We start from the raw sequence: 15,000 nt of genomic DNA on the forward strand, positions 1-15,000 counted from the left end.
GAGGTCAACACAACATTCTATACTGCATGAGGTCAACACAACAGACATACTATACTGCATGAGGTCAACACAACAGACATTCTATACTGCATGATGTCAACACAACAGACATACTATACTGCATGAGGTCAACACAACAGACATACTATACTGCATGAGGTCAACACAACAGACATTCTATACTGCATGAGGTCAACACAACAGATATACGATACTGCATGATGTCAACACAACAGACATACTATACTGCATGATGTCAACACAGAGACATTACATACTGCGTGAGGTCAACACAACAGAGATACTATACTGCATGATGTCAACACAGAGACATGCTATAATGATGAGGTCAACACAACAGACATACTATACTGCATGAGGTCAACACAACAGACATACTATACTGCATGATGTCAACACAACAGACATACTATACTGCATGAGGTCAACACAACAGACATACTATACTGCATGATATCAACACAACAGACATACTATACTAGTTGGGCTATCACACTGTGTCAGGAAATGTGAAAGCGCTGAGGAGGAATGATGTGAAAATGGATGAGGTAGTTTTTTTTGAGATGGTGATTTTGATTTAGTAGAAGGTGTGTTCCCCTCCTTCTTGTTCTTCGTTGATGGGTTGCAACTCCAAAGGTCACTTGTATGTACACGAGTGTACGTGTATGACCATTTTCACCCCGACATGTAGGCAGCGATACTCCGTTTTCGGGGGGTTATAACATGTGTACTGTTTTCGGTAGTTAGTTGAGACAGCGATTTAGCTCTTGTCTGGATTGGCTGCACATTTTGTGAAAACAGTTCAGGAGTGAATTTTTATGTTGAAATGAAAAAAATTGTGACGAAGTTTTAGTGTCACTCCATTTCTGAGCCGCAGGTTCATACGGTTGTGGCTCTGGTACCTCCTGTTGTCCGGGTACCACTGATGTGGGCCTTGTAAGTATATGGTGCCTATTTCTGCAAACAATCCTCGCGGGACTGGTGGTTGAAAACACCACACTGACATGCCTTCTGGTCAACAACTACATAGACATCCCATACTGCAACAGCCAAGCGATGGACTTTCAATCTGAGCACTACGGGTTCGAATCTCGGTAACGGCGCCTGGTGGGTAAAAGGTGGATAATTTCTTCGATCTTCCAGGTCAACATATGCGCAGACCTGCTAGTGCCTGAACCCCCTTCGTGTGTTTACGCACGCAACAGATCAAATACGCACTTTAAGATACTGTAATCCGTGTCAGCGTTCGGTGGGTTATGGAAGCAAGAACATACCCAGCATGCACACCCCCCGAAAGCGGAGTATGACTGCCTACATGGCGGGGTAAAAACGGTCATGCACGTAAAAGCCCACTCGTGTACATGCGAGTGAACGTGGGAGTTGCAGCCCACGAACGCAGAAGAAGAAGAAGAAGATACTGTAATCCGTGTCAGCGTTCGGTGGGTTATGGAAACAAGATCAAACCCAGCATGCACACCCCCGAAAACGGAGTATGGCTGCATACATGGCGGGGTAAATAAAGAAAACGGTCATGCACGAAAACTTTTACATGTCTGTCTGAGTGTGTATGTGTGTGTGCCTGAAAGCTGACTGAATGACACAGGAAACGAATGATGAGCGCCCAATGGCAGCCGTCAGTCGGCTCTACCCAGGTAGGCAGCCTGTTGCGCAAATGACGCGGAGTTTGTAAAGCGCTTAGAGCTTGGTCTTCGACTGAGGATTGACTGAGGATAGGCGCTATATAAGTATTCATATCACGTAAGTTCAATACATAAAACATTGCACAGCGCATAGGTTGGTTATTACATGAACACAATACGTACACATACCTTCCACACCTCATAGTAAGTAAAATATACAAACATATTAAGTCAATATACAAACATACTACAGGTCATTACATGAACATAGTACGTCCCATATACAATCTGTGCGGCATGATTAACAGAACACAAACATGTCATACTTGTATTTGTATTTCTTTTTATCACAACAGATTTCTCTGTGTGAAATTCGGGCTGCTCTCCCCAGGGACAGCGCCTCGCTACACTGAGAGCGCCACCCTTTTTTTTGTGTATTTTTTTTTCCTGCGTGCAGTTTTATTTGTTTATTCTATCAAAGTGGATTTTTCTACAGAACGGTGCATGGAACAACCCTTTTGTTGCCGTGGGTTCTTTTACGTGCGCTAAGTGCATGCTAGCACATGGGACCTCGGTTTATCGTCTCATCCGAATGACTAGCGTCCAGACCACCACTCAAGGTCTAGTGGAAGGGGGAGAAAATATCGGCGGCTGAGCCGTGATTCGAAACAGCGCGCTCAGAATCTCTCGCTTCCTGGGTGGACGCGTTACCTCTAGGCCATCACTCCACTTAGGTCACTTTTAGAAGCTGGTAACACTAGCATCATACAACAGATGCATAGAAGGAAGAGGAGGAGGAGGAGGAGGAAGAAGAGGAGGAGGAAAAGGAGGAGGAGGAAGAAGAGGAGGAGGAAAAGGAGGAGGAGGAGAAGGAAGAAGAAGAGGAGGAGGAGGAAGAGGAGGAAGAGGAAGAAGAGGAGGAGGAGGAAGAGGAGGAGGAAGAGGAGGAGAAGGAAGAGGAAGAGGAGGAGGAGGAAAAGGAGGAGGAGGAGGAAAAGGAGGAGGAGGAGGAAAAGAGGACCAGAGGAAAACAGTATCCAATATGCAAATGATATGATGACAATCTTAATGATGGTGTTGATGACGAAAAAGAGAAAACTCACTGCCCAACACTCACATCCCCCCTCCACCCCCACCCCCTCCATTATACACCGTTATTCCTCCTCCACTTTCTCCGTCACAAGTATACACTCTAAGTTCCAGCACACACATCACTGTACACATGGACAATCGGGCACACACATACTACCAACTGCAATGTTTTAAAAGCGAATATGTGAAATGCTTTTATTTGAGAATATATGTTTATTACTCTTGTTTAATCAAGTAATCCGCGTGTGTGGGGTGGGTGGGGCGTAGGTGGGTGGGGTGTGTGCTGATTATCTGGTTGCGGTTTTCCGCAATTTATCTTTATTCTTACCTGCAGTGTGTGGATATATGTATGAAACGGTGTATGTGATATTTTTTACATTTGTATCTTCGTAATATTCGTAAAAGCTGTTGTTGACTTTTACAGTTATGGTCCCCATGTTGTTTACTTGTCTATGTTGTGACAATGCACCTGATCAAATTTCTCCATTTGGAGATAATAAAGTTATTCTTATCTTATCTTATCTATTACTGCTACTAATGGGCACTTATAATGCACTCTTCTTCCGTAGCAAAAAGGACCAAAACGCTAACAATCAGGATCTTTTCTTCTTTTTTTGTTCGTGGGCTGCAACTCCCACGTTCACTCGTATGTACACGAGTGGGCTATTGCGTGTATGACCGTTTTTTACCCCGCCATTTAGGCAGCCATACTCTGTTTTCGGGGGGAGAGGGGTGTGTGTGCATGCTGGGAATGTTTTTGTTTCCATAACCCACCGAACGCTGACATGGATTACAGGATCTTTAACGTCTGCTTGCGTACACACACGAAGGGGGTTCAGGCACAAGCAGGTCTGCACATATGTTGACCTGGGAGATTGGAAAAATCTCCACCCTTTACCCACCAGGTGCCGTTTCCGAGATTCGAACCCGAGACCCTCAGACTGAAAGTCCAACGCTTTAACCACTCGGCTATTGCGCCCGTCAATCAGCATCAATAAGGGAACAATGGTTACAAAAAAAATAACTGCTCGGGGCACACTAATCAAGACTCAGCCCATATGCAACACACACACACACACACACACACACACACACACACACATGCATCTACCCACCCATCCACCCCATCCCTTTGGTCGACGGTACAGAAGTATAAGGACGAAAACCAATCGCTTCGCCAATAGCTTTTTCCCCAAAGCAGTCAGTGCCCTGTCTCTTGAATTAATCCAGTGTGATAAATAGAATTGTGCAACCAACAACCACCTACCTGAATATCTAGTCATCAGCCCCATCCACATGTAATATGTAGCTTGTGTTCAAACGTGTGTGTGTGTGTGTGTGTGTGTGTGTGTGTGTGTGCGTGCGTGCATGTGTGTGCAGTGCGTGCATGTGTGTGTGTGTGTGTGTGTGTGTGTGTGCAGTGCGTGCATGCGTGAGTATGCACAAGTTTTTATATTGATATGCACGTGTATGTATCTTATTTCTACTGTATCTGTGTTTGTGTATGATTTTCGATTTATGTTCGTATCTTGTTATGTACTATCCCCCCCCCCCCACACCCCCAATATTCCTTGTGACCCCGGTACACTTGGTAATAAAGACATATTCTACACACACACACACGCATGCACACACCCACACATGTACAACCCCCCCCCCGCTCCCACACACACACAAGCATCTACCCACCCATCCACCCCTCGCCCCACCCACACACACCCACAGGAACTCACGCAGTCCTGTGGACTCCATTCTGGACGCCGTATTGACGGTGTCTCCGAACAGACAGTACCTGGGCATGGCCAGCCCCACCACTCCCGCGACCACTGAGCCACTGTGGATCCCTGCGACAGAGAGTTTCAGACAGTTTGGTTATTCCCATTAACTCACTCAGTACGGCCAGTCCTCTCTTCTCCTCTACACAGACCCCTCGGATGTCCAGTGGGTGTCTGAGTGACCCAACCTTTAGCTTCCGTCGTCAGAATTGTGGTATTCTTTGTCAACATTCACGTCTATAGTATAAGAGCCTTCCGCTTGCAATATTTTGATGATGGTAATTGGGGTGAAACGCTGTTAACGTCGTCTCTTTCGCCGTTCGTATGGAGAGAGTTAACTCTTTTGAGTCCTAGAGAAACAATGGAACATGGCAATAACAGGATGACGGCCACACAGGAAGAGCTTCAGAGTTTCAGAGTTTGTTTATTCCCATTAACTCTTTTGAGTCATAGAGAAACAAGGAAACATGACAATAACAGGATGACGGCCACAGAGGAAGAGCGAAGATAATTTAAACAGAAGAAACAAAAGGGGGGATAATACAAATGGGGGAAAAAAAAGAAATAAAATAAAAGGCCAAATGTAATCATCAGTCTGATACAATGCAATAGAAATAGCGAAAGCAATACTCCATAGACAGATGCACAGATCACAACTTAGATTTACAATACGGCTCTGTATCTGACTAGTTGAGCCTGAACTGGGAACTGAGGGGTTAGTTGGAGCATAGCAATAACAATGACATGGCGTAACAAAATAAAATACACAATGATTTGTTATTTTAGCACCCATTTACCAGAAATACTGGAACTGGTTTGATATATACAGGAAGGACAAAGTCATATAAAAAATATGATCATGCAATTACAAAGGGATATGTACGGGGTGCAGTGTCAAGATTAACACATGTCATTATTCTATTTTCTGTTCAACAAGTTCAGCTAAGGCATAAGTGATAAAGAATCCAGACTGAAACTGCCTCGGAACGAAACACGTTAAAACCTTTAATGAATTTAGCAAAATTTAGCAAGTTTTTCTTACTACTAATAGGCATTAATGTTGCATATTTGTAGAGGTTGGGACGTGTTCTGTAATACTTAGGTAAATACTGATTGCGGAGATTTTGAAATGCAGGACATTCCATGACAAAGTGGCAGTATTGGTCTCCCACTCGATTCGTGTCACATAGATGACACAATCTTGCTTCTTGTGGTATGTTCATGTGTCTCCCTTTCTCAGTTTGTAGTTTGCGATTACTTGACAGAAGGAGAACACTGAGCACTGAAATGTTCAATGTTATCAGCTGCAAAGCTCTAGTGACGTAGCTGGGGCAATCAGTTACAAAAACAGTGCAAAACAGATAAAATGGAACAGAAAAGAAAAAAAAAAAACGTAATTGAAGCAAACTACACTACTAAGGGATAAGCGGCACTTTGGTACTTTGTCATTTGCTTAACTCTCTCCATACGAACGGCGAAAGAGACGACGTTAACAGCGTTTCACCCCAATTACCATCATCAAAATATTGCAAGCGGAAGGCTCTTATACTGAAGAGGTGAATGTTGACAAAGAATACCACAATTCTGACGACGGAAGCTAAAGGTTGGGTCATTCAGACACCCACTGGACATCTGAGGGGTCTGTGTAGAGGAGAAGAGAGGACTGGCCGTACTGAGTGAGTTAAAAGGTCCATGTGGCAGGCGGGTACTGTGCCTTTATTTCTTCCAGCTGTTCGTCTCCAAGGTTTGAGCAGTACACAGGAAACAAACAGTTCACAGGAAACAAAGTACGTATAATCCATATGATAATTATTTAAGCATGTGACATCGACACACATCACATCAATACGGCAACGGAAAGAGAGAGAATGAGTGGGTGAGTCCGATACAGACTGACACACTCTGAAGGTTCCAATGGAACTGATCATGTTCAGCTAAAGATTACACACACACACACAGACACACAGACAGACACACACACAGCAGTCAACCACCAACCCAGACCGACACAGACAGACAGGCACGCACACATACAGACTGGCAAACAGACAGACAACCAGGCAGCCAGCCAACGCGCCAGACAGAGACTCAGACAGCCAGCCAGACAGCCAGATAAACTGACCGATCCTGGTGTAGACAGCTAACAAGCCAGGCAGCCAGACAGAGACACAGACATACATACAGGCAGACAGATACAGACAGCCAGACAGACAGAGATACAGACACAGACAGACATACAAACTGACCGATCCCGATGTAGACAGCTAACAAGCCAGACATACATACAGACAGAGATACAGACAGACAGAGAAACTGACAGGCACACAGGTAGACAGAGACACAGACAGACAAACATACACGCAGACAAAGACACAGACAGACAGAGATACAGACAGAGACAAACATACAAATTGACCGATCCTGATGTAAACAGCTAACAAACCAGACATACAGACAGACAGAGATACAGACAGACAGAGAAACATACAGGTAGACAGAGACACAGCCAGACAGAGATACAGACAGACAGCCAGCCAGCCAGCCAGACTGACCGATCCTGATGCAGACAGGTAACACGCCAGGCAGCCAGACAGAGACACAGACAGACAGAGAGACAGACAGACAGACATACAGGTAGACAGAGACACAGACAGACATACAGGTAGACAGAGACACAGACAGACAGAGACACAGACAGACATACAGGCAGACAGAGACACAGACAGACATACAAACTGACCGATCCTGATGTAGACAGCTAGCAATCCAGACATACAAACAAACAGAGAAACAAAGAGACAGAGACACAGACAGACAGAGATACAGACAGACAGAGACAGACTGACCGGTCCTGATGCAGACCGCTAACAATGCAGACATACTGACAGACAGAGATACAGATAGACAGAGATACAGACAGACAGACAAACAAACAAACTGACCGATCCTGATGTAGACAACAGATAGACAGACAGACAAACAGACAGACAGACTGACCGATCCATGATGTAGACAGCCAACAATACAGACAGCCAGACAGCCAGAGACACAGACAGACATACAAACTGACCGATCCTGATGTAAACAGCTAACAAGCCAGACATACAAACAAACAGAGAAACAAAGAGACAGAGATACAGACAGAGATACAGACAGACAGAGATACAGACAGACAAAGAAACTGACAGACACACAGGTAGACAGAGACACAGACAGACAGATACAGAGATACAGACAGACAGACAGACTGACCGATCCTGATGCAGACAGCTAACACGCCAGGCAGCCAGACAGAGACACAGACAGACAGACAGAGACACAGACAGACAGACAGAGACAGAGACACAGACAGACACACAGACAGCCAGACAGAGACACAGACAGACATACGTACAAACTGACCGATCCTGATGTAGACAGCTAGCAATCCAGACATACAAACAAACAGAGAAACAAAGAGACAGAGACACAGACAGACAGAGATACAGACAGACAGACTGACCGGTCCTGATGCAGACCGCTAACAATGCAGACATACTGACAGACAGAGATACAGATAGACAGAGATACAGATAGACAGACAGACAGACTGACCGATCCTGATTTAGACAACAAACAGACAGACAGAGGGACAGACAAACAGACAGACTGACCGATCCCTGATGTAGACAACTAACAATGCAGACATACAGGCAGACAGACAGACAGCCAGCCAGCCAGACAGACTGACCGATCCTGATGTGCAGCTTCCGGTCGGGCAGGTGGGGGATGCTGAAGGTGCCGATGGAGCTCATGATGTCCAGGGAGGCGTCTGCGATCTGACAGATGTGGTTGTCGCCGTTCCTCTTGGGCAGGCCGCTCACCAGCATGTAGGCGTCGCCGATCGTCTCCACCTGTAATGTAATGTAATGTAATGTAATGTCCGTTCACCAGCATGTAGGCGTCGCCGATCGTCTCCACCTGTAATGTCATGTAATGTAATGTAATGTCCGTTCACCAACCTGTAGGCGTCGCCGATCGTCTCCACCTGTAATGTCATGTAATTTCCGCTCACCAACCTGTAGGCGTCGCCGATCGTCTCCACCTGTAATGTCATGTAATGTCCGCTCACCAACCTGTAGGGGTCGCCGATCGTCTCCACCTGTCATGGAATGTAATGTAATGTAATGTCCGCTCACCAGCATGTAGGCGTCGCCGATCGTCTCCACCTGTAATGTAATGTAATGTCGGTTCACCAACCTGTAGGGGTCGCCGATCGTCTCCACCTGTAATGTAACGTAATGTCCGTTCACCAACCTGTTGGGGTCGCCGATCGTCTCCATCTGTCATGTAATGTAATGTAATTTCCGCTCACCAGCATGTAGGCTTCATCGATTGTCTCCAACTGTAATGTAATGTAATTTCCGCTCGCCAGCATGCAGGCTTCACCAATCGTCTCCACCTGTAATGTAATGTAATGTCATGTCCACTCACCAGCATGTAGGATTCATCGATCGTCTCCACCTGTAATGTAATGTAATGTAATGTCCACTCACCAGCATGTAGGATTCATCGATCGTCTCCACCTGTAATGTAATGTAATGTAATGTCATGTCCACTCACCAGCATGTAGGCTTCATCGATCGTCTCCACCTGTCATATAATGTAATGTAATGTAATGTAGTATCCCTTCACCAGCCTATAGGCTTCACTGATCATCTCCATATGTAATGTAATGTAATGTAATGTAGCATCCGTTCACCAGCCTGTAGGCTTCACTGATCATCTCCATATGTAATGTAATGTAATGTAATGTAATGTAATGTAGCATCCGTTCACCAGCCTGTAGGCTTCACTGATCAACTGCACCTGTAATATACTGCACTGCACTGCACTGCACTGCACTGTACTGCACTGTACTGTATTGTACCATACTGTAATGAAATGTTATGTAATGTAATGTAACTCATAAACTACTCGTCTAATATCACGAACGGTGAAAAGACGCTGAAGAAAAGAACGAGCACACACGGACACACACACACACACACACACACACACACACACCACCTCCCTTCCACGCGACCCCCCCACACCCCTCAACACACCTTGTAGACGTCATAACGGGTGATGATGTCATCGAAGAGCGTGTAGAGACTGTTGAGGAGGTTGACCACCTCAATGGGCGTGCTCTGGGAGCAGATCTTGGTGAAGCCAACGATGTCACTGAAGTAGATGGTCACCTGATCAAAGCACTCCGCCTTCACCGGCTTCCCCATTTTCAGGTCCTCCGCCACCGTCCTGCACAATGGTAAGACACTCCACACATATATATGTCATCGTCTTTTTTTCTGGTCCTCCGCCACCGTCCTGCACAATGGTAAGACACTCCACACATACATGTCATCGTCTTTTTTTTTTCCTAGTCCTCCGCCACCGTCCTGCACAATGGTAAGACACTCCACACATATATATATGTCATCGTCTTTTTTTTCTGGTCCTCCGCCACCGTCCTGCACAATGGTAAGACACTCCACACATATATGTCATCGTCTTTTTTTTTTCCTAGTCCTCCGCCACCGTCCTGCACAATGGTAAGGCACTCCACACATATATGTCAGTCTTTTTTCCTGGTCCTCCGCCACCGACCTGCACAATGGTAAGACACTCCACACATACATGTCATCGTCTTTTTTTCTCGTCCTCCGCCACCGTCCTGCACAATGGTAAGACACTTCACACATACATGTCATCGTCTTTTTTTCTGGTCCTCCGCCACAGTCCTGCACAATGGTAAGACACTCGACACATACATGTCATCGTCTTTTTTTTTCTGGTCCTCCGCCACCGTCCTGCACAATGGTAAGACACTCCACACATACATGTCATCGTCTTTTTTTTCTGGTCCTCCGCCACCGTCCTGCACAATGGTAAGACACTCCACACATTTTTGTCATCGTCTTTTTTCTGGTCCTCCGCCACCGTCCTGCACAATGGTAAGACACTCCACACACACATGTCATCGTCTTTTTTTCTAGTCCTCCGCCACCGTCCTGCACAATGGTAAGTGAACAGACGTTAAACTGAAGATCTCTCTCTCTCTCTCACACACACACACGCACGCGCACACATACACACACACGCACACATGCATGCGCGCACGCACACACACACACACACACACACCACCACCACCACCACGACCGTCACCACTACAACAACCACCACCACCACCACCACCCCAACAAAAACAAAACACACACAAAAAACAACAACAACAGCAACGACAATAACAACACACACACACACACACTCACACACACACTAATCTAACCTGGCCTATTTGAAACATTTTCTAGCATCAAGTAAGTGTGATGTTTTGATTCTGCAGTCACTTAATATCAGTGCATGTAAGCTTCCCAAACTTCCAAATTATTATTTTCCACCAGTATATGAAACTGGGAACGAGGGCAAGAAGATAAGTACTGCTATTTATATACTTAGGGAATTACAGTATAGTCTATGTGAGTCTCCTGTTTTAAAGTCTATTGCAAGCTTTGACATACACTCTTGTGCAGCTACAGTAAAATTTAGCAACAAGCTAAATCTTAACGTACTTTCCGTTTATCTTCCGAAAGGTCCAAACGATCGAAATACTGAGTGGCTTAGAACATTACAAGAACAACAGCCTGGTAAATGGGTAATAGCTGGTGATTTCAATGCTCACGCTCCATTCTGGGAAAAGGACTGTAAAACTGTAACAAGCAATCGGTTAATAGAAAACATCACTGACAGCCCCTTTTATCTTATGAATGATGGTAGTGTTACTAGAATTCCTGACGTCTCAAAACACAGACCAACAGCAATTGACCTGACACTAATATCCCCGGAGCTAGTCCCATCATGTACCTGGGAAACACATAAAGACACATTGGGAAGCGACCATGTGCCTATCATCATTACAATCGCTGATGATGATAATCAGCCTGATAATAACGTCGACATAATTCCAAAATATAAATATAAAAATGCAAATTGGGATTTATTTCAAAACATTCTTACCTCTCACGATTTTGAAAAACTTGAGAATGAGAGTGTAGATGTAATGTATTCAAATTTTACAGAAGCTGTGTTATCAGCAGCTGATATGTCGATACCAAAAGTAAAGGCTGTGAAGTCAGGTGACCGTTCAGGCAATGTCTGGTGGAATGATGCATGTGAAAAGGCAGTTAGTTACAAGAAAGAAACATTTAAGAACTACCTCGCGGACAGTAAGCCCCCAAACCACAAAGAAATGAAGAAAGCAAACACTCAGAGTAATATGACTGTAGCCCAAGCTAAAAAAGATCATTGGTCATCATTTTGTTCACAAGAAATTTCAGATCATAAAGACTTTAATAAAGTTTGGACAAAAATGAAAGAAATGAAAAATGGAATAAAGTTACCAAGTTGCCCAATATCAAATGACTCACAAAACAAGTTTCTATCAGATCAGGAAAAGGCAGAAATCTTTGTTGAAATGTTTGTGAAAAATAGCAAATACGAAGGTTTATCACCTGAGTGTAAAACACACAGAGACAGGGAAGAAAATAGTGCTTTATACAGTGATCCCATTCCGCAAAATGACTTGTGGTTTAATTCTCCTATTACGTATGAGGAGTTACAAACCGCTATAGCTTCCCTTGGCAATAAAAAAAGTTCAGTTGGAATCGATGCACTATCGAATGTGATGCTAAAACACATCCCAAAAAATTGTATCGTTTTCCTACACAAAATATATCAGAAATGTTGGACATCTGGAACTGTACCACAGATATGGAAAACATCAATAGTTGTACCGGTTTTAAAAGCAGGAAAACCTAAACGTAATAAAAATAGTTACAGGCCTATTGCTTTGACCTCGCATGTCTGTAAATTGATGGAAAAAATAGTCCTGTTTAGAATTATAACTTACTGCGAAAAATACAATATCATTCCAGTGAACCAGGCTGGATTTAGAAAAGGAAGATCAACGGTCGAACACCTAGTAAAGATTACAACTCAAATAAAACATCAGTTTGCCCGCAGAAAAAGTGTCCTCGCAACGTTTTTTGACGTAAAAAAAGCCTATGATCAGGTTTGGCATAAACGTCTTTTATTCAAACTGAAATCAGTTGGAATATCTGGTAATCTCTATGAGTATATTAAAAGTTTTTTATCTAATAGAATTATTCAAGCAAGGGTGGGAACACATTATTCTTTGCCACATAAACTTGACATGGGAATTCCACAGGGCTCAGTTATAGCCCCTATTCTCTTTAATATTCTTATTCAGGATCTACCAAAGGCATTGTCAAATCGTATAGTTTTAGTACAGTATGCTGATGATATATGTATGTGGATGGGTGTCAATCTAAAAAAGTCAACGCCACAAAGAGCACAGAATTATATACGTCGTTTGTATCAGTCTGATCTCGATAACATTGGTAACTATATGTTTGAAAATGGTGTAGCTTTGTCGACTGAAAAAACATGTATGATGTTGTTTAATTCAGGTGGTAACCCATCTAGCACACCCATTTTTAAATTACTTGGTGACGTCATTGATTATAAACAGGTAGTGAAGTTTTTAGGCGTTTATCTTACTTCAAAGCTGACATGGAACATTCACTTTGATTACATCTTAACAAAGGCAAGGAAAAGTATCAATTTTATGAAAATTATAAGCCGCTTACCCTGGGGAATGGATACAAAAACATTGATTCATCTTGCCATGGCCCTTGTAAGATCTAAGATAACCTATGCACAAGAAATATTTTTCAGTGCACCTAAATATCTATTACAAAAGATTCAAAGTGTAGACTGTAAGGCTATCAAAATTGCCCTCGGAGTGCCCTCTCATGCATCCAATCAGGAAACATACAAAACAGCCGGAATTCTTCCCTTAAATGAACATCGTGAGTTAGCAACAGCAAAATTCGCTGTGAGGTACACTTCAATGACAAAAAATTTCATTGCTGATGAACTGACAGTAAGATCAGACATTGATTTTCCTAAAAGAGCTAAAGCCATCTCATCACAAGAAACAGTTGCAACTTACATTTCAAATCTGTTAAAAGAATCTGAAGTTAACATGAAAGAGTTAGCTGCAAAACCACATCATTCTCCTGTTCCTTTTTGGGAAATGTTGAAAGCGGATTTTGATATCACTTATTCTGAAACAAAAAAGGAAGAAAACATCAATATCACGACAAGTACTGCCAGAATTCATATAACAGAAAAATATCAGAATCATCTCCATGTATTTACAGATGGATCTGTTCTTGATGACAAAAACGCTGGTGCGGCTTTCTATATTCCTGCCTTTAAAGTTGAAAAATCTTACTTTATTGGAAAACACCTTTCCATATTCACAGCTGAGCTAATTGCTATTATACAAGCTCTGAACTACTTAGTGAGCCATCAAATAGTTTTCTCGAAAATAGCATTCTTTGTTGATTCCAAATCAGTACTTTATGCTCTAGAACTATTCAGCCTTGAAACAAGACCTGACTTAGTTATTGAGGCAAATCATTTGGTACATTGTTTAAGGATTAAAGGGACTGAGGTCAGTTTTTGTTGGGTGCCTTCTCATGTGGGCATTCTTGGCAATGAAATTGTTGATAAAGCAGCTAAAAGAGGAGCGCAAGATTCAGAAAAATCGACAAAAATACATGTCCGTCTCTCCGTAAAAGAGGCATACACTTTGTTAGAAAAATCAGCATGGGGTCGATTTCATAACCGATGGAAGTTAAAGTTTTTAAACCATAAAGGAACATTATTCCCCGAGAATATTATTAAAGAAAAGATACCGAATCCATCAGCTTGCTATATAAGATTAATAACCTCTACTTTCTTCCGTATAAAACTTGATGCGCTGAAGATAAAGTATAGTAAAAATGTTACATGCATCTGTGGTAAGCAGTTCAGCTTGCATCATTGTTTGTTTCACTGCCAGCAGTTACGTACCTTCTTGCCCAAGTATTTCAAAGAGAATAATAATTCTGCAGATGATTTTTGTAAAGTTATTTCCGACGAGGTTCTTATGGTCGAACTTTCACAGGCATTAGTTCATAGCCCTATTTCTACATTCCTTTAATGCACTTCAGAATTGTGTTAATGGTTTCTGATTATTTAAATTATTATTATTGAATTGTTACTGTTAAATGTAATAGCATGTTAGTTATGCCCCATGCCCCCCCCCCACCCCCACCCCACCCCACCCCACCCCTTTAATTTTTTTTTTTTTTTTTTTTTTTTTTTTTTTTTAACGTCTAATATCACTGATAGTGAAAAGACGCTAAACAAAAGAACGAACACACACACTCACACACACATCCATCCCCTCCCCCCCCTCCTCCCCCCACACACACCCACACCCATCCCCCACCACCCCCCACCCCCCACCACACGCCCACACAGCCCCAAGCGACAGAAAGCCAACAACAGGAAGTGACTCACTGTGGCAGCATCCG

The 15,000-nt window shown here is 43.3% G+C and overlaps 1 protein-coding gene across 1 annotated transcript in view; it reads right to left on the reverse strand.

Moving 5' to 3' along the window:
- LOC143301569 (atrial natriuretic peptide receptor 2-like) overlaps positions 1 to 15,000 on the reverse strand; it is an 82,167-nt gene that overhangs the window by 9,949 nt on the left and 57,218 nt on the right. Inside the window, exons 21-24 of the mRNA XM_076615950.1 lie at positions 14,987 to 15,000; positions 9,616 to 9,808; positions 8,259 to 8,421; positions 4,487 to 4,597 (exon numbers count right to left, since the gene is read on the reverse strand). The exon at positions 14,987 to 15,000 is cut by the window's right edge and continues 127 nt beyond it. Of these exons, the coding sequence (XP_076472065.1) occupies positions 4,487 to 4,597; positions 8,259 to 8,421; positions 9,616 to 9,808; positions 14,987 to 15,000 (481 nt within the window). The remainder of the gene's footprint in view (positions 1 to 4,486; positions 4,598 to 8,258; positions 8,422 to 9,615; positions 9,809 to 14,986) is intronic.

This window comes from Babylonia areolata, chromosome 27 (genome assembly GCF_041734735.1).
Source record: "Babylonia areolata isolate BAREFJ2019XMU chromosome 27, ASM4173473v1, whole genome shotgun sequence".
NCBI lineage: Eukaryota > Metazoa > Mollusca > Gastropoda > Neogastropoda > Buccinidae > Babylonia > Babylonia areolata.